General features: G+C 44.7%; 3 protein-coding genes across 4 annotated transcripts in view; 2 read left to right on the plus strand and 1 right to left on the minus strand.

The window, feature by feature from the left end:
• NSD3 (nuclear receptor binding SET domain protein 3) overlaps positions 1 to 4123 on the plus strand; it is a 37346-nt gene extending 33223 nt beyond the window's left edge. The window contains exons 13-16 of the mRNA XM_055081055.1: positions 671 to 812; positions 2312 to 2418; positions 2971 to 3175; positions 3603 to 4123. Of these exons, the coding sequence (XP_054937030.1) occupies positions 671 to 812; positions 2312 to 2418; positions 2971 to 3175; positions 3603 to 3844 (696 nt within the window). The 3' untranslated portion in view covers positions 3845 to 4123. The remainder of the gene's footprint in view (positions 1 to 670; positions 813 to 2311; positions 2419 to 2970; positions 3176 to 3602) is intronic.
• Positions 4124 to 9977: 5854 nt separating this feature from the next.
• PLPP5 (phospholipid phosphatase 5) lies at positions 9978 to 18034 on the plus strand. The gene is given in 8 exon segments (XM_024131501.3): positions 9978 to 10055; positions 10199 to 10307; positions 10746 to 10836; positions 11225 to 11288; positions 11760 to 11884; positions 12531 to 12701; positions 13615 to 13678; positions 13680 to 18034. Coding segments are annotated over 8 exon segments (777 nt in total). The 5' UTR covers positions 9978 to 9996; the 3' UTR covers positions 13774 to 18034.
• Positions 18035 to 18135: 101 nt separating this feature from the next.
• DDHD2 (DDHD domain containing 2) overlaps positions 18136 to 21414 on the minus strand; it is a 24409-nt gene continuing 21130 nt past the window's right edge. For both annotated transcript variants that reach the window (XM_007127467.4, XM_028481079.2), the window contains exon 17: positions 18136 to 18276. In XM_007127467.4, coding sequence (XP_007127529.1) covers positions 18195 to 18276 — 82 coding nt within the window. In that variant the 3' untranslated portion in view covers positions 18136 to 18194. The remainder of the gene's footprint in view (positions 18277 to 21414) is intronic.

Consider the following 21414-nt stretch of genomic DNA (forward strand, 5'->3'; position numbering starts at 1 on the left):
CCTCCAGCCATCTGGACAACACTTGGGAGGCTCCATCTTCTAGAGCTTTCCCAGACTATCAGAGTTTAAATTCAGGGAGCCAAAATGTTGAGCTTTTTATGGTATTTTGAACTTTTGTGTAAGTAAAAATAGACTATGAAGATTATATCCCAAACTCTAGCCCTTCCATCAGACAGATCTCCAAGTCTTCATTCAGAGAAGTTTCTTGTTTTTCCTTCCTCCCTCTTTATGGCCTAAGCTGTCATCCGTCTACCCGCCTACAAGGTTTGCTTCTTGCTTAGAGCAGGAAAGGAGGGCTGACAGCAAAACACCCTAGTTCCCGTCACAAGTAGCATCCAAACTGAGAGCACTCTACTCAGAAAATACCTTTCGTTAAGCCCATGGCCAGCTGATCTAATTCGCATTATTCTGTGGTGTGTTTGTTTCTAGAAACAAACTTTAAAAGAAACTAAACTCCACTTTATCGTACTTGCTTTTGACTTGGTCATCATGTAAAGTAGAGAACTTAGTCAGTTGTGCCGCGAGCACATTTTCGGAGCTGTCGGTCGTCAGACCTCAGCTGTTGGCAAACAGTGCTGCCTCGTGGCTCTCGCCTGAGTTGGATGTTTCTCAGACACGCTTATGCTCAGTTTCATGTCAAAGGAACTTCTCCTTTCTTTTCTTTCTGAAGGACCGTATCATTGACGCTGGCCCGAAGGGAAATTATTCTCGCTTTATGAACCACAGTTGTAATCCAAACTGTGAAACACAAAAGTGGACGGTGAATGGAGATGTTCGAGTTGGCCTTTTTGCTCTTTGTGACATTCCTGCAGGTAAAAGGGACTGCCCCCTCCCCGGAAAGCAAGTATGTCTTTGAGGGCAGGACGTTCTGACACTCAAGTGTCAGACAAGTTTGACACTCAAGTATTTATTCAAATAAGATAAAGAGCTATATTTAGAATTGTTACCTGCCCGTAGGAAGTGAACGTCTATATCCTGCAAAAGGGAGCTTAGTAAGAGAGGGTATCACAGAATTCTGTGTGTCTATGATCCTGCTGAATTAGTTCTCCAAATTATTGCTGTCTGTATAATGTAACCAAATGTTTAAGCTTTTGTTTCCTTTTTTTTCTTTAATATTAAAGAAAATATTAACCAGTTGTTACCATCAACTGGTTTCTTCGTTTGTTTGTGGGGGGTTTTTTGTTTTGTATTTTAGTTTGAAAAATCAGTCTGTTTCAAATTAGACATAAAACGCTTCTCAAAGCAGAGTTACTGCTTTCATTTTTCCTTACCCATCCAGCATCAATAACAGCAAGACTTAATTTCTCGTTTGTTAAGTCTGTAGAAAAATGGGTGGGAAGAGAAATGCTGTAGCTCAAAGGGATGTAAACTGTGTTTCTAGCACTCGCTGTGGGTTGCTGAGGTCCAGCTAAAGAAAGCTTGAACTGGGAATTCCCTGGCGGTCCAGTGGTTAGGACTTGGTGTTTTCACTGCGGGGGCCCAGGTTCAGTCCCTGGTTGGGGAGCTAAGATCCTGCAGCCGAGCGGTGTGGCCAAAAGAACAAAACAAAACAAAAAAACCTTTAAAATGCTAGAAATCTGTCCTTAAAGGCAACGGCAAAAAGACAGGGTTTAAATTCAGTACTTAACACAATTTTTTTTAATTTCTGAGAAAGAAACCACTTCATAACAGGAAGTCCCTTGTTTAACTCTGGCACACATTCTTAAGAATCTGTTATGTGTAAAAAGCAGGGGACTGACTGTGTACATTCAATTTGCTATTTGCTGCCTGGTGTGGCCAAATTAAAAAAAAAAAGACGAACGAAAGCACGCTTGGACCTCCTAGTTTGAGTCCCTGGGTCTTTGGTGTATGTAGTAAATGTGCATTTTGAAGTCTTTTCTGATCATAATGTGAGGCATTAATTACTGGAAATGGTATGGCTGTGACAATTCCACGGTCGTCTTATTTAGAAACTAGTGTAAATTAGTTTTAGAAAAGAGAGCTAAACTAGAACCCATTTTTCTTGAGCACAGATTTCAGATTCTTGGTCTCAGTCCCATGGTCTTTGACCACTTCGGTGAAAAGAATATGATGGGCTTTGTAGAATATTTATTTTTGCTTTAATCACTGGTGGACGGGATGTTTGCCTCTAGTTTCTTGTTTTGTTTGTTTTTTTCCCTTTTTCCCATCACTGTCTTCAGTGTGGAACACGGAGGATGGAAGGGTCTTCATGTCAGAATGATGTCTCTTTTCTCGTTGTGAGGGTGTGTCTTTGACAGCATTTCTCTCCCCCAGGACTTGAGTCTGAACACTTCTCTCTCTTGTGTTCTAGGGATGGAGCTAACATTTAATTACAACCTGGACTGTCTGGGCAATGGGAGGACGGAGTGCCACTGCGGGGCGGATAACTGCAGTGGTTTCCTCGGCGTGCGGCCAAAGGTCAGTGGCCGCGGGGGGGCTCCCCTGGGGCCGGGGAGGGGCTGCTGAAGAAGCTTGTTTGGGGCTGTCTCAGGAGGTGCTCGCCGGGGGCGACCTGGTTTAGTTTGCAGGCCAGCAGTTACGTTTACCCAGAGTTGAGACTCCGGCCTCCCACTAGAGCATATCTTAGTGAGAACTGTTAGGTTCTGAAAATGTCTGTGTTGCTGATTGAATTTGAAGTTAGCAAGATCTTTTTCAAAAACTTCAAAAAAAATTCACACTATCCTAATACACTTTAGTGTATCCGAATTATACACTTTAAATTGGTGAACTTTATGGTTTGTGAATGCTATCTTAGTTGTCTTTGCAGTTAAAAAAAAAAACAAACACCTATTCAAAAATCAATGAAAAATGAATTATTTTTACTACAGTTCCGTGACAGGGTAAGCCCTCCTGGTGTTTTAGGTAACCGAACAACAGGTGAACTTAAACGAATGTGAGGTTGTAGGATCTCCCTTTTACGTAAAGCTTCACGCACGATCGTTAAAACCGTGACCCCCTCTTTCCTGCCAGTCGGCATGTGCGTCCACAACTGAAGAAAAGGCAAAAAACGCTAAGCTGAAGCAGAAGAGACGAAAAATTAAAACAGAGCCGAAGCAGCTGCATGAAGATCACTGCTTCCAGTGCGGGGACAGCGGCGAGCTGGTCATGTGCGACAGGAAGGACTGCCCCAAGGCCTACCACCTGCTCTGCCTCAACCTGCCCCAGCCGCCCTATGGTGAGCCTGGCCTGCAGGCCCCGCCCGACTCCATCTCTGCCCACCATGCCCGGCTCAGAATACGGGCGGCCCAGTCCCCCGTGCGGAGCCGTGGGGTAGGAGGCGTTGGAGAGGACAAGCAACAGTAGCAAGCAAAGAGTTTGCTGGTGAAAAATCTGTCTCAGTGCAAATGGGGGCGCCCGTGGGCCAACAAGGACGGGTGTCTTACTGTCCGTTGCCACAGGTGGTAGTTGGCTCCTAGCTGAGTTCGGGGCAGTAGCTCGCAGCCACACTGACAGGTGCACCCAGACCTCTGTCGGCTGCGGTTTGGAGTCGTAGTCGACGGCGTTCAGTCCCCAGTCCGAGAGGAAGGTGGGAAGTGGGGTGTCTCGTGGGCGTTGGGGACAGGCACTCACTGGGCTCCTTCCCTTCTTCCCGCCCGCACTAGGAAAGTGGGAGTGCCCGTGGCATCAGTGCGGTGAGTGCAGCGGCGCGGCCGTGTCCTTCTGTGAGTTCTGTCCACGGTCGTTTTGCAAAGATCATGAAAAGGGGGCTCTGGTGCCCTCCGCCCTGGAAGGCCGTCTCTGCTGCTCTGAACATGACCCTGTATCTCCCGTGTCACCCGAATACTGGAGCAAGATCAAATGTAAATTGGAGTCACAAGATCACGGAGAAGAAGTCAAAGAATAAATGGGCAGTGATTTCCTTCTTTTTTTATTTAAACGAAGAAAGGAAAAGGAAAACGTAGAGAATGCGTTAGTACAAGAAGAGACCACTGCAGTGCATACAGCCTTGGCCGTCAGCGCTGCCTTATTAAAGTGAAGATGGGGAACCAGGCCGTGCAGGCAGAAGCCGTTGGTGGGATCTGGTTTTTCAGTTTCGTTCTGTCAGTTTGGGATTCTTTTGTGGAGGGTTAGATTCCCTTGGTCTTTTCTTGCCTTTATTGTGCTTCAATGCCTTTGCAGCTGGCAAAAGAGATGTCTTCGCTTTTAAAATAAGAAGAAAGAGAAAAGAAAGTTTGTTAATGAGATAAATTTAAAGTCTAGGATGTGTTCCTTGGGTGTAAAAATCAAAAGTAGCCATCATTCCTTTATTTATTTTCATTTTTTTAAATTTTGAGAAGTGTAGTTCAGATAGTCTAATCTGTATGTGTGTGTGTGTGTGTGTGTGTGTGTGTGTGTGTGTGTGTGTGTGTTTTAAGTAGGAATTGCAGAAAGCCCTCTAGAAAAGGGTATGGTGGTCTTACATACCTCTTTCCTGAGCAGTAGGGGGGCTGGCTTCGCTTTCCCTTCCAGACGCCTCTCGTAGTCTTAGAGAAGGGCTCTGTGGGAGTATTGAATCTGGCCTCTTGAAATCAAAAGGCCTCAGTGAATATTACCTCTGTGGTCTTAAACTAGGTGGGCTTTCCGATATAACTTTACCTAGAAAGGTATATAATGTGGTTGTTGGTTTTTTGTTCTGGAGAAAAAAAGAAATCGATGCCCTCACTGAGTTTGAAACGTTCTCCACTGATAATGGGTGTTTTTGATGAAGTGTGTTTCTGTGGATATGAATACAGAGTTAGAATGGTCTTTCCTGTCGTCTTGACACACTGGTGAAGGCAGCTAAAGGGAGTTGAAAGGCACAGACCAAAAGTTGGGTCAAATAAGCACCATTTTCTATCCAATTTAATGTACACCCTGGTCTGACTTGGAGAGAATTGTGGGCATTTTAATTTTCTGTCTCTGCTTTCCTCTCCCAAGCAAACATTCCCTTTGTCAGCTGACCACTCAGTCACGTGTCCTGGTGAAAACTACACAGATGAATTTGAACTGTATTTGAATAAATCTTTTTGTTCAGTTCCTAATTTGGGGGTGAAAGTGGTAGGGGCATCCCCAAGTTACATGTAAACAGCTACCCGGTACTTAAACTCACCCCCACTGAGGAAGGGGAAGCACTTGTACTTCTACAGGGTAAATGAGAGCCACCAAACACACTTCATGGCAGGAAGCACTTAGGGAGAGCTCCACAGAAAGCAGTGATAGCTAGAATGGTTGGAGCTCATAGACGCAAGTGAACCGGAATATCTGCCCACAGAACTCACTTGCTTTTAATGCTTAGGAATATGTATATTCCAGGATTCCCTGTATGAATTAATTAGTCCTGTCAGACATTGTTGTAACACTGTACTAAGTAGAAGCCTAGGTTTAGCTTGAATGAACGTCATCTGCTCTGTGAATTTTGACTGCTAACAATTGCCGGTACCTGGTAGCATTTATTTTCCCTCAAGAAGTACCCAGTGACCTTATAAAGGCAGGGAAGGTAGATGCTCTACAGCGTTCCTTCAGTTGTGCTGTGTGTTACTTTTTCTTATCAATTTAGAACTCTTCTTTGGAAAAAAGAAGAAAAAAATCTGTTTTGTGCTTCTTTTTTTTTTCTTTGTATGTAAATGTGCAATTATACTGGATTTTTTCTTCTTAAAAAAAAAAAAAAGAAAACAAACAAAAAACACTACAATTCCTTTACTTAAGCTCCTAAACTGCCATTTGCCTGATTCCAGCAAATAATTCTGAGGTAACTTATTGGGCCTCCAGTAATTCTGTCGATTAGATATGGTCCCAAAAGAAAGAGCAAGATAGAAAATGCTACATGTATTACCTACCAAATGCGACTGCTACAAGTCACGTGAATTACAGCTCACCAAAACACTAAAGTTCGCTCTTGAGCAATTATATAGTTTGATGTCCTTTTAAAAAATAATTTAAGAAAATCTAGGTTTTATCATACTAAAACTTTATTTTATATATGTATATGATAAATGTTTGCTTTTGTAAACCTACTAACATGAAGGATTTCCTTTAATATCCGCAGTGCACCTCGTGTTGAAACGGTATCCAACATGGAATCTTTTATCTCGTTGCTTTGTTTTGGACTTAGTGCTATTTAGTATCTGGTGACTTTTATATGGTAAGCCAGGGTATATCCTGTATACTACAAATACCTTAGGTTTAAGTATTTTTATGCAGCTTCTTCATTGTGTCACATTTTGTTTGTGTATCTGTAGCAGAGCTCCGCTGAGGTTTTTTTAATTTGGGGGGGGGTGGGGGGTTGGCTAATAGGGTTGTTCTGCCATTTCAGAAATCAGGGCGGAAAACACCATCGCCGACCGCAGCCATGGGGTCTTTGTCCGCGAGCGCCCTTTAACGGTCTGGAACGTGGTTTTAGCCCTGGCAGTGCCAGGGAGCTATCCTCACACCTCGTACTGTCGCCTAGTTCGTATATTTTAAAGGTGCAGGCTATGGAAGCAGAAAAGGAGTAAGTTGTGCTTTCTATGTGCATAGTATCCACGCAGGGTGCTTGTCTGTGCTTCACCAGTGAAATTTTGCAAAAGACATGTTGCTCACTGATAGCTGAAAGTTGTTATTTGTTAACTTTTAAAAATCTGTCTGTGGTCAGAGCATAAATGGTTGGTTTTTAATTCTTGTCCGAAAATGAAATAACTTAAAGCAGCATGGGATAATGGTGGCATTTTTTTTAACCTTATGTTGGTTCTTTGGTGGAAGAATCGAACGTAGGATTTTTGATAATCAGCATAAATCTTCAGAAATCGGATCTGTAAGAGCTAGAGGTGAAATCCTGGAGGCCTTCCAGGCCCTGCGCGGGAGGGGGTGTGAGGGGTCGGGAGCTGCCTGTCCTGTCACTGGCTGGGAAGGGAGGGGTGGATGTCCCTGCATTCCTGTCAGGCGGAAGCAGCTGGAGGAAGTGAGTCACTTCTTGAGTATCTAATCAGGGCTGGAGTTAGGAGTGAGGTGGGTTTTATTTTCATTTTTCTTTTAACAAGTTCCCACCCTATCCTAATTCTCAGAAATGCTCTGGCCTAAGCTATAAAATAGGCTGACTTTTAGAATCATTGAAACTTGGAGATTTCTGTGTGTTCAAATCAGGAATACATCTAAAAACTAAAAAGAAAAAAAAAAAAAGGCAGGGGGAAGGCTGCTCCCAGCTCCCAGCTGCCATTTCCCCAGAGTATTTGGAGGCGCGCCTGTGAATAACGCTGGGAAACTCACAACATCGAGATGATCCCGGAAAGGACTCAAGACAGGGCGGCTGTTGGACACCTTTCTTTCCTGACTCAGGAAGTAGAGCTTCCCTTCTGAGTAGCTCGCTGCATGGTGTGTTCCAGTCAGGGTCCAACCCAGATCTGCAGTTTGGAAACAGATGGGCCAGCTGTGTGGAGCGCAGTCTCTGGACTCCCGGGGGTTTGTTGCTTGTCTCTCATTTCATTTTAAAACAGAAAGCTCTTCTTTAGCATTCACCTTAAAGTCAAGGTACCGCCGCATGCCGTGTCCCACTAGGATAAGAGAACAAGTTACCGTGGCGTCTTGACAGCTTGGGAAGCTCACACTTGATGTCTTTCTACATTGGGAAGTTGCTTGTGCTGGGCAGTGCAAATTAGACTTGAATTACTTCTTAAAAGGCTGATGTGTCCAGCCCCCTCATTGTCCGAGCTGCTGCAGACATGAAGTGATCATTTGGAACAACTTCCTTTGGCCTCGGGCCACCTAGAATTGGTCTCTGGTTATTTGTAAACAAACAGTAGAACTTGCTTCCCTTTCCAGATAGGCTCGGAAATAGATATAATTAGACAGCTTTGCCCTATATTGACAAATACGAAGAGTTGGAAATTTGTATATACTGAAATCTACCGACATTTATCCAGGGTGGGGTACAGGGAGAAAGGGGGTTACAGTAGGGTAAGGGAGGGGGTGATAGTGTTTACCACAGGTACGAAGTAGCCACTTTAACATTGAGACCTCTGCCTCATTGAATTCAGGTTTTTTAAGTACTTGAAACTCCTCAGATTCTCCTTATTTTACAGTTATTTTAAAATTTATGAAGTAGAAAGCATTGTTTTGTATACTGTTTTGTCTCTTACCCTCTTGAACTTGGATTAAAGGCGAAGTTCTGCAGACAGAAGTGTCCACAGTAGTTTCTCAGATTCAGTGCACACATTCGGGGAAGAGACTCCTGCATGAAATACCAGCAGCATTTATACGAGTACTTCATATGTATGTTCTCTGTTTTGTTATTTTGTCAACCCTATCCCCAAGCACCTCTTCTTTGCTTTTACTATATGCCTGCGTAGGGAAAATAACAAAAATTTGCACTTACGTTACACTCCTGAAATGCTGGGTGTAACCTGTGTGTTTCAAACCCATTTCCGTTCTTTTCAGTCCATTGCTTAAGTGACAAGTTCAGGTACGTGTGGCACATATGTACGAAGGAGGAAGAGAATTACCTGTCCTTCGGTGGCGTCCCAGAGTCATTAATGTGTAAGAAAAAGGGAAAAGATGAATAGTTACCAAAGTCATTTATTCAGTCCTTCGTTTTCTTATGTGACATCACTGCACCTGCTAGTTGGCAAGAAAGCAACCTCGGGTTTCCCTTCCCCACCTGCCACAGACTTCTGATGTGTGTGAATGCCTCTCGGTATCCATCAGATGACCTAAATGAGGGATTCAGACGGTATTCTTGTCAGTTTAGAAGTGGACTGGATAAAATTTACTTTTACTTTGTTGTCACTGATATTGCTCTTTATCTCATTTGTGCTGTCACGTGCCCTGTGTTAAAAGAAAATCATGTTGCCACTGATAACCAGGATGCTAAATGATGACTACAGCTGGTTCTTTTTATATACAAGGGCGTGTGCGTAATTGGAATTGATAGGAGAAATTCATTTGTATCCACCTGTGATATTGCACAACAAAACACAGATACCTACAGATTCTGCTCTCATTTCCTCGTGATCTTTATGATAATTACCTTTGTAGACTGGTTATTTCTGTACTTTGTTTATCTGTAATAAACTTTGTAGATCCTGTGAACTGTTATTTTTTTGCCTAAATCCCTTGAGACTTGAGTCTTTAATAACAAAGCATCAATATTCACTAAGTCAATCTCTTTTGAGTTTCTGTGACTTGGCTAGAAGCTCTCGACACTAAAGATTAGGGTTCATTTTCCCTGGGGGTATTCCACTAGGGCATTACTGTATAATGACTTGATGTTGCCACATAGACTTCAAGATATATGATATTTTGGGGATTTTGTTGATTGGCCTATGTTTTATTGCATAGTGTGAAACGTGTAAAGCTTGGTTAACCTGTATATAGATAGCTTATTGTTGACTAGTTACGGCGTATTAGCATTGCCTGTAATATTTAAGCTTCTTACTACTGTGTGTGCTGGTAGGAACATATAATTTTTGTACATTATATTTACTGAGATGCTGCCTTTCTTATTTTACAAATACTTTGGAATTCAAATGTGTTTTTTGCTTCCGTGAGGATTAATTTGGAAAGGTTTTTAATGACATTCCACTGATTTCAGATTTTGCTTGAGGTTGACTTCAATAAATTGTCCCGTATGTTGCAAATTAGATATGTGGACTTGTTCATTGCCCGTAATTTCTTGCTACCACTCAGTGGGCAAGAGGCCATCCTGGGCGGGAGGGGACCAGCGAGGAGCCGAAAGACCCAGCGCGTCCACCGCGCCGGCGAGGCCCGCAAGGTCCTGCGGGAGCCCGGCACGTCTTCCCGCAGCACGCGCTGTACTTCAGGGGGCTTGGATCCGGAAACGAGGAGTCCGCGTGGTACCCGGGAGGGAAGGCCCGGGCCTCGGAAAGGTACGCAACGTCGGGCGCGCGGGCGGGCGGGGGACGGACAGCTGGGGCGACCCCTCACTTCCGTCCGTCGCTGTCTCAGGCGCCTGGGGCCGCTCTCGCCCCGCCCCGGCCCCGGCCCCGCCCCCGCCCCGCGCCCCCCTCCCTCGGCGCCGCCACGTCAGCCTTGAGCGCGGGCGCCTTGATGGGGAAGGAGGTGGCGGCGGAGGTGGGCGTGCGGCTCGCGCTGTTCGCGGCCTTCCTGTAAGGACTTGCGCTCGGGCTCCCGGTCCCCGGCCCCCGGCCCCGCGCCCCAGCCCGGGACCGGCGGGTCCTGCCGCCCGGCCGGGTTCCGCGCGCGCTTCCGGGAAGCCGCCGACGCGCCTGCACCTTTGTGTCCTCTTTAGGATAACAGAGCTGCTCCCGCCCTTCCAGAGGCTCATCCAGCCCGAGGAGATGTGGCTCTACCGGAATCCGTACGTGGAAGCAGAGTATTTCGCCACCAAGCCGATGTTTGTGCGTGGAGAACCAGCCTTCCTTCTGACCGCACTTCTCACGGAGCCGAACGCTAGGGAGGGAGCGGGCAGGTCCCCCTGGCTCCGCCACGGAGCTGAAGACGAGCCTTCGCGTCGTAACGGTTAAGGGCCAGGTTGAGAGAGAAGTCCGTCCGCTTCGGCTCCAGGGACAGGGTCTGGGGCTGGCTGCTCAGGGCGGCCCGGGGCAACTGGTCGTTGAGAGGAGCGGTGACGGCGGCTCCCGCGGGAGCTCGGCGCCCAGCTAGCCGCAGGCAGACCCGGGACACCGCACTTGCTGGGGAGCCGGGAGGTCTGATAGGCCCGTTCTGCTGTCACTTCACCCCTCTTGCTGTGGGAGCTCTTTTCCCAGCTAGCTGTGTGACGTTCTCGGGCGGCTCTGTTTCCTCTCGCGTGCTGAGCTCTGCCGTGTCCGGCGCAGGTCGTCGCCTTGCTGGCCCCGCTGGCCCCGGTCCTCCTGGCCAGGTGTCTGAAGCAGGCGGACGCAGCGGACAGCCGGCAGGCCTGCCTGGGTAAGCGCGGCCTCCCCAGCGCCGGAAGCAGGAGGCGGGGGCCCCCACGGGGCTTGCGGGGCGGGGAGGGGAGCCCGACCTCTGCGTTCCTCGGGTGACTGTGTCTCCCGGGTGCCCCGCCTGCTGCCTGTGAGACGTGCTCCACGTCCTGGGTGCGCCTGCGTGCACCGGACCATTTGCAGCTCCGACGCGTCCTCAGTCAGGTAGCGCGTTCTCCCTGCGCCACGGCGGAGTGGCCAGCGGGGCCCGGGATGATTCTCACGCTCCGCTCCGGCTGGAGCCCGAGCGCTCCTCTGTCCCCGGAGACCGCGGCTGCGCCTCACGAGACAGGGACCCGGCCGCTCCTCCTGGGCAGACGCCACCAGCAGCCACTTCCGTTGCCTTCCAGCTGCCAGCCTGGCCCTGGCTCTGAATGGCGTCTTCACCAACACAGTCAAACTGATAGTGGGGAGGTGAGTGCCCAGCGCTGCCGCCCCGCCCCCCAGGACGGCAGGCGCACGCAACTGCTGCCACATCTTCCCCGTAGCCTTTTCTCTTTATTCTCAGTCTGATCGTTCTCTTCTAACAAACACTTCCTCCCTTCCCTCTACCTCGGTCCCTCGGGTGACTCTTGGGCTCTCTTCTGCCCTGAAGAGCATTTCCCACTGACACAGAGTCGGTGTCCTCCAGAGCACCCCCAGAAGCTGCAGCACGACTCACTCTTTGCCCTAAAAACTATGTGCCGCAGTGGCTTTTTTTCCTTCCTGATTTAAATATTGACCCTGGAAATAAGGCTTTTCTCTTAGTGGTGACTATCCAATCCGGTTTCACTGTTATGCCTGGGACACTACTTGACTGACAGTTAAGAAGGTATCTAACACAACCAAAAAATAATTTCTGGAGTTGTAAATGATCCACGCTCAGACCTTGCTTATTTCTTGCAGGCCACGCCCAGACTTCTTCTACCGTTGCTTCCCCGACGGGCAAGCCCATCATGACTTGACGTGCACAGGAGATGAGGACGTGGTGAATGAGGGCCGCAAGAGCTTCCCCAGTGGACATTCTTCCTGTATGAATACCACGTGGACTCTACATCTGTGCTTTTTTGGGGGATCATTGAATTTAACCTAGGAAGCTTGTGAGGATGGGAACATCTCACGCACTCTGGTTCTTGTATCTAGAAATCGGAGAGCCCCCTTCTTTAATAACAACAAGCTTGAAACTCGAATATTAAATATTCGAGGACAGAGGAAGTAGTTTACCTTCATGAAATTTGAACCTTTTATTATTACTGTATTATTTGCCTAAATCCTGCAATCTTGTTCTAGTCATAAAAATATTACCTAAACTTTATTGAAGTTACTGTATGTCAGGTGCTTCAAAAAGCATTTTAGATTCGTGTCTCGTTTGATACCATAAAGAGCCCAATGAGATGGGTACTGTTGTTTTTATGATTCCCATTTATGCATCAGGAAACGAACGCATCAGGAAGTGAAGTCCCATTGCTAGGATTCCAAAACTATGCTCAGGGTAAATGTTACTCACTTTGGGAAATGGTCCTTCATTTTCCCTTTTGTTTCCTTCTCCCTCATAATTGACGATGTAGATCCATGATCTACACCAAAAGTTACCAAAAGGGATAAAAACATGCTCATACCCGCTAGCCTCTTCTTTTTCTTTAAAAGACGTATACTTAGAGGTTTTCCCTCTTCTAGTTGCATTTGCTGGTCTGGCCTTCGCGTCCTTCTACCTGGCAGGGAAGTTACACTGCTTCACACCACGAGGCCGAGGGAAATCTTGGAGGTTCTGTTCCTTTCTGTCACCCCTACTCTTTGCAGCTGTGATTGCACTGTCCCGCACCTGTGACTACAAGCATCACTGGCAAGGTAAGCAAGGCATCCAGGCTATGGAACGCCTCCACCGTTCTCCCATCATTTCTCCCTAGCACTCGGCACAGGAGACGCTCGCTCCCTGGGTGTCTGCTGAATGAACAGACAAGTGAGCAGAGGATGGTCTGCGTTCTGTACTGAGTATGCGTTTATCGCTACACGGAAAATGAAAAACCACACTGTTATCTTTTCAACAGATTACCAAGGAGGAACATTCTGATTTTCCCATGACTTTGAAGCATCATAAGTTCAGCATAAACTCTATAAGAAATTTTTTACAACCAACCTCAAAATTCAATTTACTTTTACTGTCTTAAAAATCAGGTTCACTGGCGTGAGGTTTTTGTTCAGAAACGAAAGTAAAATTCAAGAAAACATAAAATTGTAATTAAACCAAAGAAATTTAAGTTGAATGATAGAGTAAAACATCCAAATTACAGAATATTTGCACAGAAAGCCCACAGTTCAAAAAAATAAAATAAAAGCTGACAGTATTGCCCAGAGGACCTTAGGAGCTCAGTTTTAAAGAATAAACTAAATTTTTGCCAAGAGAGGCAACTCCTGGAGAGTTTATTCCTTCCTCTAGAACCCTTTAAATGGTGAGAAGGAGTTGTTGATAGCATTAAGTGAACCTTCACTATTCTTCTCAATTAAAAATATTCAATGCCGTGAACTCAGAAAAAGCCGTTATAACTACCCAACTAAAGATGTGTTTTGATTTGGTGTTTAGAGAACAACCTGACAATGACAATCCTGCAACTGTACGATAAAATTAAGAAAACCCCAAAAACCCATAAGCCTGGAATTGAGGGATTTTGCAGGCTAAACAAGTAGAGCAGCCTGGAGGGCCAAGCTCCCTGCTGGGTGCCATCACCGTGACTGAAGGAAGGTCCCTCTCCTCCGCCTTCAGATGTCCTGGCTGGATCCGCCCTCGGCCTGACGTTCGCCTACGTCTGCTACAGGCAGTACTACCCTGACGGACGCCCAGTGCCACAGACCACTGCAGCGCAGCCCTGCTCTTCCCACCGCGCAGAAGCAGCCTGGCCACCCCCGTCATTTTGATGTTTAGACGCTGGAGCTGCCTCCCTGGAAAACAGGTGAATCGGCCCCTCCTAACTAACTCACCACGCCCAGGACAAGAATTTCTGACCTTTTACCTCCTGAGAGGTACAGGTGAGGAGAGGAGGCCCCACGATCATGCAGTTTTGCCCTGGCTCATGGGGATTTATCGCGAGGAGTCAAGGTCCTTTTTCACGACTGTTCGCCACGCATTCCAGTAACGAGATCTTTCCAGGGTCTTTCCAGCTCATGAACGTGGCCCATCACATTGGTATCCCAAGATCTACAGTGTTTTTACACTTAACTTCAGTACTGTTCTTGGAATGATTCTGTCACAAAGAAGCTTTTGCCTTAGCCCCACTTTATCCTAGAAGCTAGCGCTGATGATCAGAACTTAATCGCCATTTCCCATAGCTCAAAATCTTAAAATCTGGGGCATGAGCAATTAAATTATTTTAGTTCTGTTTACTTTCTCTGGCGGCAATTCCATCACGCCTTAAATAGGAAAATCTCCGATTCTGGCTTATTTACCACTGTGCATATCTTATTCAAGTCCAGCTAAGTACTGCTGTCCATTTTGAATACTGTAAACATAAACGATTTGATAATTTGTTGAATTACTGAGTAAACACAATAAAAAAGAAACTGGTCAGGAGCGTGGATTCAGTACTCATGTCTCCACCTTACTTGTGTTAACTGTGCTCACGAGCTGCCTTCCCTCCACTCAGGACTGAAGACCTGCCCAAATGCACCAGCTGTGCCAAGCAGCCAAGGCAGGGCAGGGTAGTCAGAGACACGTCTGTCTGGAGGGCAGGTGAGTCTCCTCCCGCCCTCACGGTAGGGTATAATGGACCATGACGGGACATCGGGGGAACTGATGGTGTAGGACCTATAACGGCCTTTCTCTGTGTTGTGATTGTATTTTGTTTTCTTTTTGTGATTATATTTTAAATATGACCTTGATTTGTGTATTTCTATAACATTTTCAATATATCTTTTTCCTAACGGTGAACGTGGTTTTTTTGTGCTTAAAGTTCCATTTGAGACCTGAAACATTTCCAGAGTTAGTTAGACACCAGATTCCCTATCTGACACAAGTGATTCCACTATCTATAGCAGTGGCTGATGTCCATACCAAAGGAGCATCTCAATATTTACCTTATAATCGCCGCACTTTAAATCAACGGTCAAGGCGAAAGAAAGAACCTGAATGTTATAGTTCTTTGCCCAAAACTCTTTTTAAACTTGTTTTAGTAGTACACAAGGGGGAGAGAAATGGTTATTGTATTGACTCTATGATGGATGAGCCAGGTAAAAGTAGGCAACTGGTCAGTACGGTTTTATTTCAGTATTTACTAAAGTTTTAAATATAATCACATAAAAAACATTTCAAAAAGTGCAAAATATCAGAAAGCTAATCAGTGCTATTAATCTTTCCATGCAAACAATCTCTTTTGCTGAGATAAGCAATAAAATACCAATTCTGCAGCTGGGAATATGTATAAAATGATACTCTACCATCATTTAAAAATAGGCTTGGTCAAGAGATTGCACATGATACAACAGAAGTAGTGCAAATAATATACAACTAAACAAGGAACTCAAGTCAAGCTTATTACCCTGTGGAATATACATCTGTGATACCAGCACAGGGGGACAAATAGGATATAAAGCTCTTTTCCAGTCACCTGCCCCTCACCACCAGGAAGGAAACACTTCTTAGTAAAAACAGTGGTTTATCTAGCCATCCAGGTTGATCCTGTTCATCTTTGGTTACGGGGACTCACTCTTGCTGGTCCTTTGGTTTACTCTTAAATTTTAGTTACTCTGTTAATAGGAAGACCAAAGTTAAATTTGAAGACAACAACTTGATGAAACCTTCCCCTTTAATATGTACTGAATGCTACTGAATTCTCAGTAACCCCTCAGAGTTTACGTAGTAAAGAAAATGAAGTATTTCATATAGATGAGACTTCTTAGTGGCTTAGCATTAGTCTGTAAGCAGATGGACAAGGAAAGGCCAGGCTCTCACCTTTACCCCAACCTTATCTCTAGGGTGACAGTAATTAACCTTCCCTCTGCTGTCAAAGAGATGGCTTATGTGAATGTTAAATTCCAGGGCTTTGGATACCATGATACATTTACTTACAAGAAACCGATACAAAAAACAAAGCACAGCTTGCCTGTCTACACCGCTCTGTCCACCAGGGCCTGTAGGAATCTGAGAGGAGTATGAAGGACTGTCACAAAGAGAACTGCAAAGACAATCACAAACTGAGACCTGTGAGAAAGAAAATACCTACAGCAGAGTGGTGAGCAAGATGCCTTGGAAACAATTAGTCTCCATTCACTCGTCTTCTTCAAGGTGCATCTCACTTGCACGCTCTGACACTGACTGCAACAGCTGTTCCTGGCCCCATAGATGCAGGTTTGTCTTTCAGAATAAGGAACGCTTCCCCCTAGCCAGATCTACCAACACTGCCTGTGCCGGGAGCCTGTTCCATAGCGTCCTGCACTACGGGTACCTAAGAAGACAACGCTGTTTATGTGCTTGAAGAGGACACTCTTCAATACTCCCTTCACCCAAGCAGCTGTGGCAGATGGCTTACACAATTCTATTTCACCATCAATGTACCACTAAAACATTTTATTCATCACTTCATAAGCAGTCAAAGCTGTGTAATTTCAGGTCTGTCAGCTTTTATAACCCTCAGCTTAAGAACTAACAACTAAGTCGGACTTTGTCTAGAGTCTCCCAGTGTGAAGTATGATATGATATAAAAGGGCAGGTCTAGGGTATATAACATCTTTGCTTTATAAAGATGCACCTGATGTGAACTAAACTGTCCGCTTTAGACTGTCCACCGAGAGCAGCTCAAACAGCTGTGGAAACAATGAACAGCATCAGTGATTCCTAGCAATAATAATAATAATTCCTAGCAATAAATCTGTCAGTCAGCTGTAGAGAGAGTAAACAGTATTTACAAATTTTAGTCTTTCTTCATACAGTATCATGTAGGAAATAAAAGCTGGCTCAAAAGAATCTGATGGCCACCAGTCTCCCGCATCCACTTAGACTTGGCCTTCAAATGCAGAGAACACCCATGAGCGAAGAGCAGACCCCAAAATGCCTTCTGAATCTCAGGAGTCCACTTATATTTCTAAAGATAAGCAATAATTTCTTGGAAAAATTTATACCCAGCCCAAAACAAAAACTCAAACAGACTTTATACCATCTCAAGTAATAAGCAATAAAGTGTGGTACCTAAGAGAAAAACAAATACCATATGCTAACACATATTATGGAATCTAAGGAAGAAAAAAAAAAAAAGGTCATGAAGTACCTAGGGGTAAGATGGGAATAAGACACAGACCTACTAAAGCATGGACTTGAGGATATGGGGAGGTGGAAGGGTAAAGCTGTGACGAAGTGAGAGAGAGGCACGGACACATATACACTACCAAACGTAGAATAGATAGCTAGTGGGAAGCAGCCGCACAGCACAGGGAGATCAGCTCGGTGCTCTGTGACCACCTAGAGGGGTGGGATAGGGAGGGTGGGAGGGAGGGAGACGCAAGAGGGAAGAGATATGGGAACATATGTATATGTATAACTGATTCACTTTGTTATAAAGCAGAAACACACCATTGTAAAGCAATTATACTCCAATAAAGATGTTTAAAAAAAAAGTGTGGTACCCTAAATACCATCGTCAAAGTATTAAAGATGCAAACCACTCCCAGCTGTGAAGAAAGAATGGCAAGTGTTTCTCTGAAGCCAGTGGTAAAAAGTAACAGGGTCTTCCCTTTGCTTTTCCACTCACTTCCAGAGAGGAAGATTATCTTCCAAAGACCCCAGTGGTGAGTAAGTGACAGGCAACCTGCAGGAAATGACGCAGCTGAGGAGAGGAAAACTGCAGCAACAAAGAGGCAGGTTTTCTGGGGAAGGATCCCTCAGTGTCTGTCTAAGGCAGAGAGTTGAAGAGGTCATCACGCTGGAAGGCGACCAGAGAGAACGCCAGTCTGAACACGAACTTTCTAACTACACATCTAAAGGGCTGAGTAACGTAAATCCCAGGATGAGCTGTTTGTACTTAAAGCTGTAACTGTTGCCATGGTAACTGTCAGATGGTCAACTATTAAGATTCTGAGTTTAGATCCTAAAAATGGCAAGTATTATTGGACCAAGTCGCTAACAAAACAAACGTACACTAACCTTTCTCTAAGTGGCCTACTGTGCTTTTTTCCCATGAATTTTAACCAGAGTCCCTCTAAAAATAAGTAATAACCTGGATCTTGGTGACAGGCAACAAAAAGTATATTTATAAAGAGCTGAGGCTCCACAGTTCCTCATCACGTGTTAATATGTAGGAACCATGCTGCATACATGACATTTAAAAACTTACATTAAGCAGCCATAGGTGGTTCATTTTACTGTAAAGGCTGATCAAGGAAGATACCCTGGGTTTGGTAGATTTCTTTGAGGACCAGCAATACTGTATCTTCAGACTCCCTGTAAAAAGAAAAAAATTACGTTGTAAAAAGAAGAAACTAACATTCGTACTAGATGCTTTACATATATCATCTCAATCTACACAACCACCTTACGAGTTCACTTTTTTACTGTTTAAAAAAAATCTGACTCAGAGGTGATGTAATTGGCAGTGGTTTGTAAGGTAACCTTATAACAAATAAGTCTAGCATTATGTCCTGTAATATAAAAAAAGCCAGTAAATGACCAAGCCCTCCCTTTCCACAGAACTCATTCTTGGAACAACATGGAAGAGTCGTCCAATTCATCACCTTAATTTTTCAAATGTTATTCACCTTTTTCAAAAAGCCAATACAATCATATGAATAAAAATCAAAGATATAGGGGCTTCCCTGGTGGCGCAGTGGTTGGGAATCCGCCTGCCGATGCAAGGTCATGGGTTCGTGCCCCGGTCTGGGAAGATCCCACATGCCACAGAGCGGCTGGGCCCGTGAGCCACGGCCGCTGAGCCTGCGCGTCCGGAGCCTGTGCTCCGCAACGGGAGAGGCCACAGCAGTGAGAGGCCCGCGTACCGCAAAAAAAAAAAAAAAAAAAAAAAAAAATCAAAGGTATAAAAGGATATAATAATGAAGTCTCCTTCTCACTGTTTCTTAACCACTCATCCCCAACTTCTGACAACCGACGTTACCAATTTCTCATGCATCTTCCAGATATTATTCAGTGTGTGTACAAGCAATTACTTATATCCAGTTTGTAAAGAAATTTGATTATAAAAATACAGCATTCATGGATTGCCGTAAGGGTATATGGCTCAAACACTTTTCTAGATCTAAGGTTTGACACTTCTTGAGTCATGGATCTATTTGAGAATCTAATGAAACCTATGGATTACTCCCCAGAAAAGACACCATATACATATATACCCGAAATTATAAATAGAATTTCGCTGGACTCATAGACTTTTTTCTATTCCCCACAAGCTCCATACACAGACGGCAAGTTAAGAAACTCCTTCCTCCTATACCAGTGAGGGGAGATTAGCTAAACCAGATATTAAAATGGTGTGATCCTGGTGCATAAATAAATGGATCAATAGAAAAGAACAGGAAGTCCAGAAATAGCCTTAAATACTCATAGAAATTTAATACAATAAAGTTAGAACCTCAAATTTATTAAGTGTTGCATCAACTGGATAACTATCCTGAAAATGATTTGGATCAATCCATACCTTATTATTAGGATAAATTTGAACAGAATCAAAGATTTATATGTAAAAATGAAACCCTAAAATATCAGAATAAACTGTGGTAAGGAATTCTTTGGAGCAAGGAAAATCTAAGTATGACACAAATTCCAGAAGCCAAAAAAGGAAAAAATAAATTTGACTACATAAAAATCAAAACTTCTACTTAGCAAAAATGAATGTACACAATGTCAAAGACAAACTGCGGAAAAGGTATTTACAACTCATATCACAGATTTATCAATTAGAAAAAGACCAAAATTTCAATATAAAAGAGAATAAAGGGTATAGATAACTCCCCAAAAAGAAAATTAAAATGGTCCTTAAATATATGTCAAGATGCTCAACCTTATTCATAATAGGAGGGCAATACGAATTATAGAGTACATGATACATACGCTGAAAACCACAAAACACTGCTGAGAGAAACTAAAGACCAAAATACACTGAGAGACAACTGTGTTCGTGGGTCAGAAGACTCAGCATTATTAAGATGTCAATTCTTCCCCAAATTGATCTATAGATAAAATGCAATCACAATCAAAATCCCTAAAAAGCTTTTTGGCTGAAATTAACAAGTTCATTCTACAATATATATGGAAATGCAGAGGACCTACGATACCCTAAAATAACTACGAATAGGAACAACAAAGATGAAGGACTCACGATACCTAATTTTAAATAAGCCTTACTATAAAGCTACAGTAATCAGGACAGTGTTTTATTGGCATAAGGATAGACAAACAGATCAGTGGAACAAAACAGAGCCAAGGCAATTCAACAGTTTCTCCACCTGAATAAACTTTTCAACAAATGTTGCTAGAACAGGAAAACCACATGCAAAACAATGAACCTCAATCCTTTCCTCACACCATCTTTAAAAATTAACTCAATCAAAATGGATCATAGAGCTAAATGTAAAAGCTAAAATGACACAACTTCTAAAACAAAGGAGAAACCTTAATGACACTGGATTTGGCAAAGATTTCTTAAATATGTCAGAAAAGCACAAACATCAGTAAAATGGACTTCATCAAAATAAAACACTGTGCTTCAAAACCTACTTGCTAGAAAAATGAAAACCAAACCACATCCTGAGGAAAAAAAGTATATCTGAAAAGAACTTGTAACTAAAATGTAGAAAACTCTAGAAACTTAATAATGAAATAATCCAGTTTTTTAAATGGGCAAAAGATTTCAACAGACAATTCACCAAAGATGTATGGATGGCAAGGGGGATCGATCAACGTGGCAGAGTAAGGGGACATGGAACTCACCCCCCAAAAAACACATCAAAAGTACATCTATCTGTGGAATGGAAACTGGCAGAAAAACTCCTGTACAACCAAGGCTGTAAGAAAGATCCACATGTAATCGTTTACGATGGGAAGAAAAGCAATCAGGTTGGGACCTGTGCCCCTGGGAGGGGGACTCAGAGGAAAAGGGAGAATGCACAGGCAGAGACCCACCCTGGGGAGTGAGCAGTGAGAGCCTCAGATTGAACGCCCCAGTCCTGGGGTCCTAATCAGGGGAGACGCGCCCCCTTGGCTAGCTGGAGGGCAGCAGGGCTGTGGGAGCTGTGCGTGCCGGCTCGCCCCGAGGCAGGGCGGAGAGTACAGTGGGAGGACTGCTCTAGTGGCTGCCAGGTCTCCCCGCCTGGGTGCACACCTCAGCCCCACTTGCTCATGACGATGCACCACTGCACAGCATCTAGGGCCGCCACGACAGGGAGAAACACAGCCAAGGGACGCACAGGCAACCCAGGCCTGGGGCGGAGTCTGGGTGGGGTGTCAGCAGCCACTGTTGGCACCTACTCAAGCACTGCATCAGAAGAAGCCCAGCGGGCTTCCCTGGTGGCGCAGTGGTTGAGAGTCCGCCTGCCGATGCAGGGGACATGGGTTCGTGCCCCGGTCCTG

Source organism: Physeter macrocephalus, chromosome 20 (assembly GCF_002837175.3).
Source record: "Physeter macrocephalus isolate SW-GA chromosome 20, ASM283717v5, whole genome shotgun sequence".
Lineage (NCBI taxonomy): Eukaryota > Metazoa > Chordata > Mammalia > Artiodactyla > Physeteridae > Physeter > Physeter macrocephalus.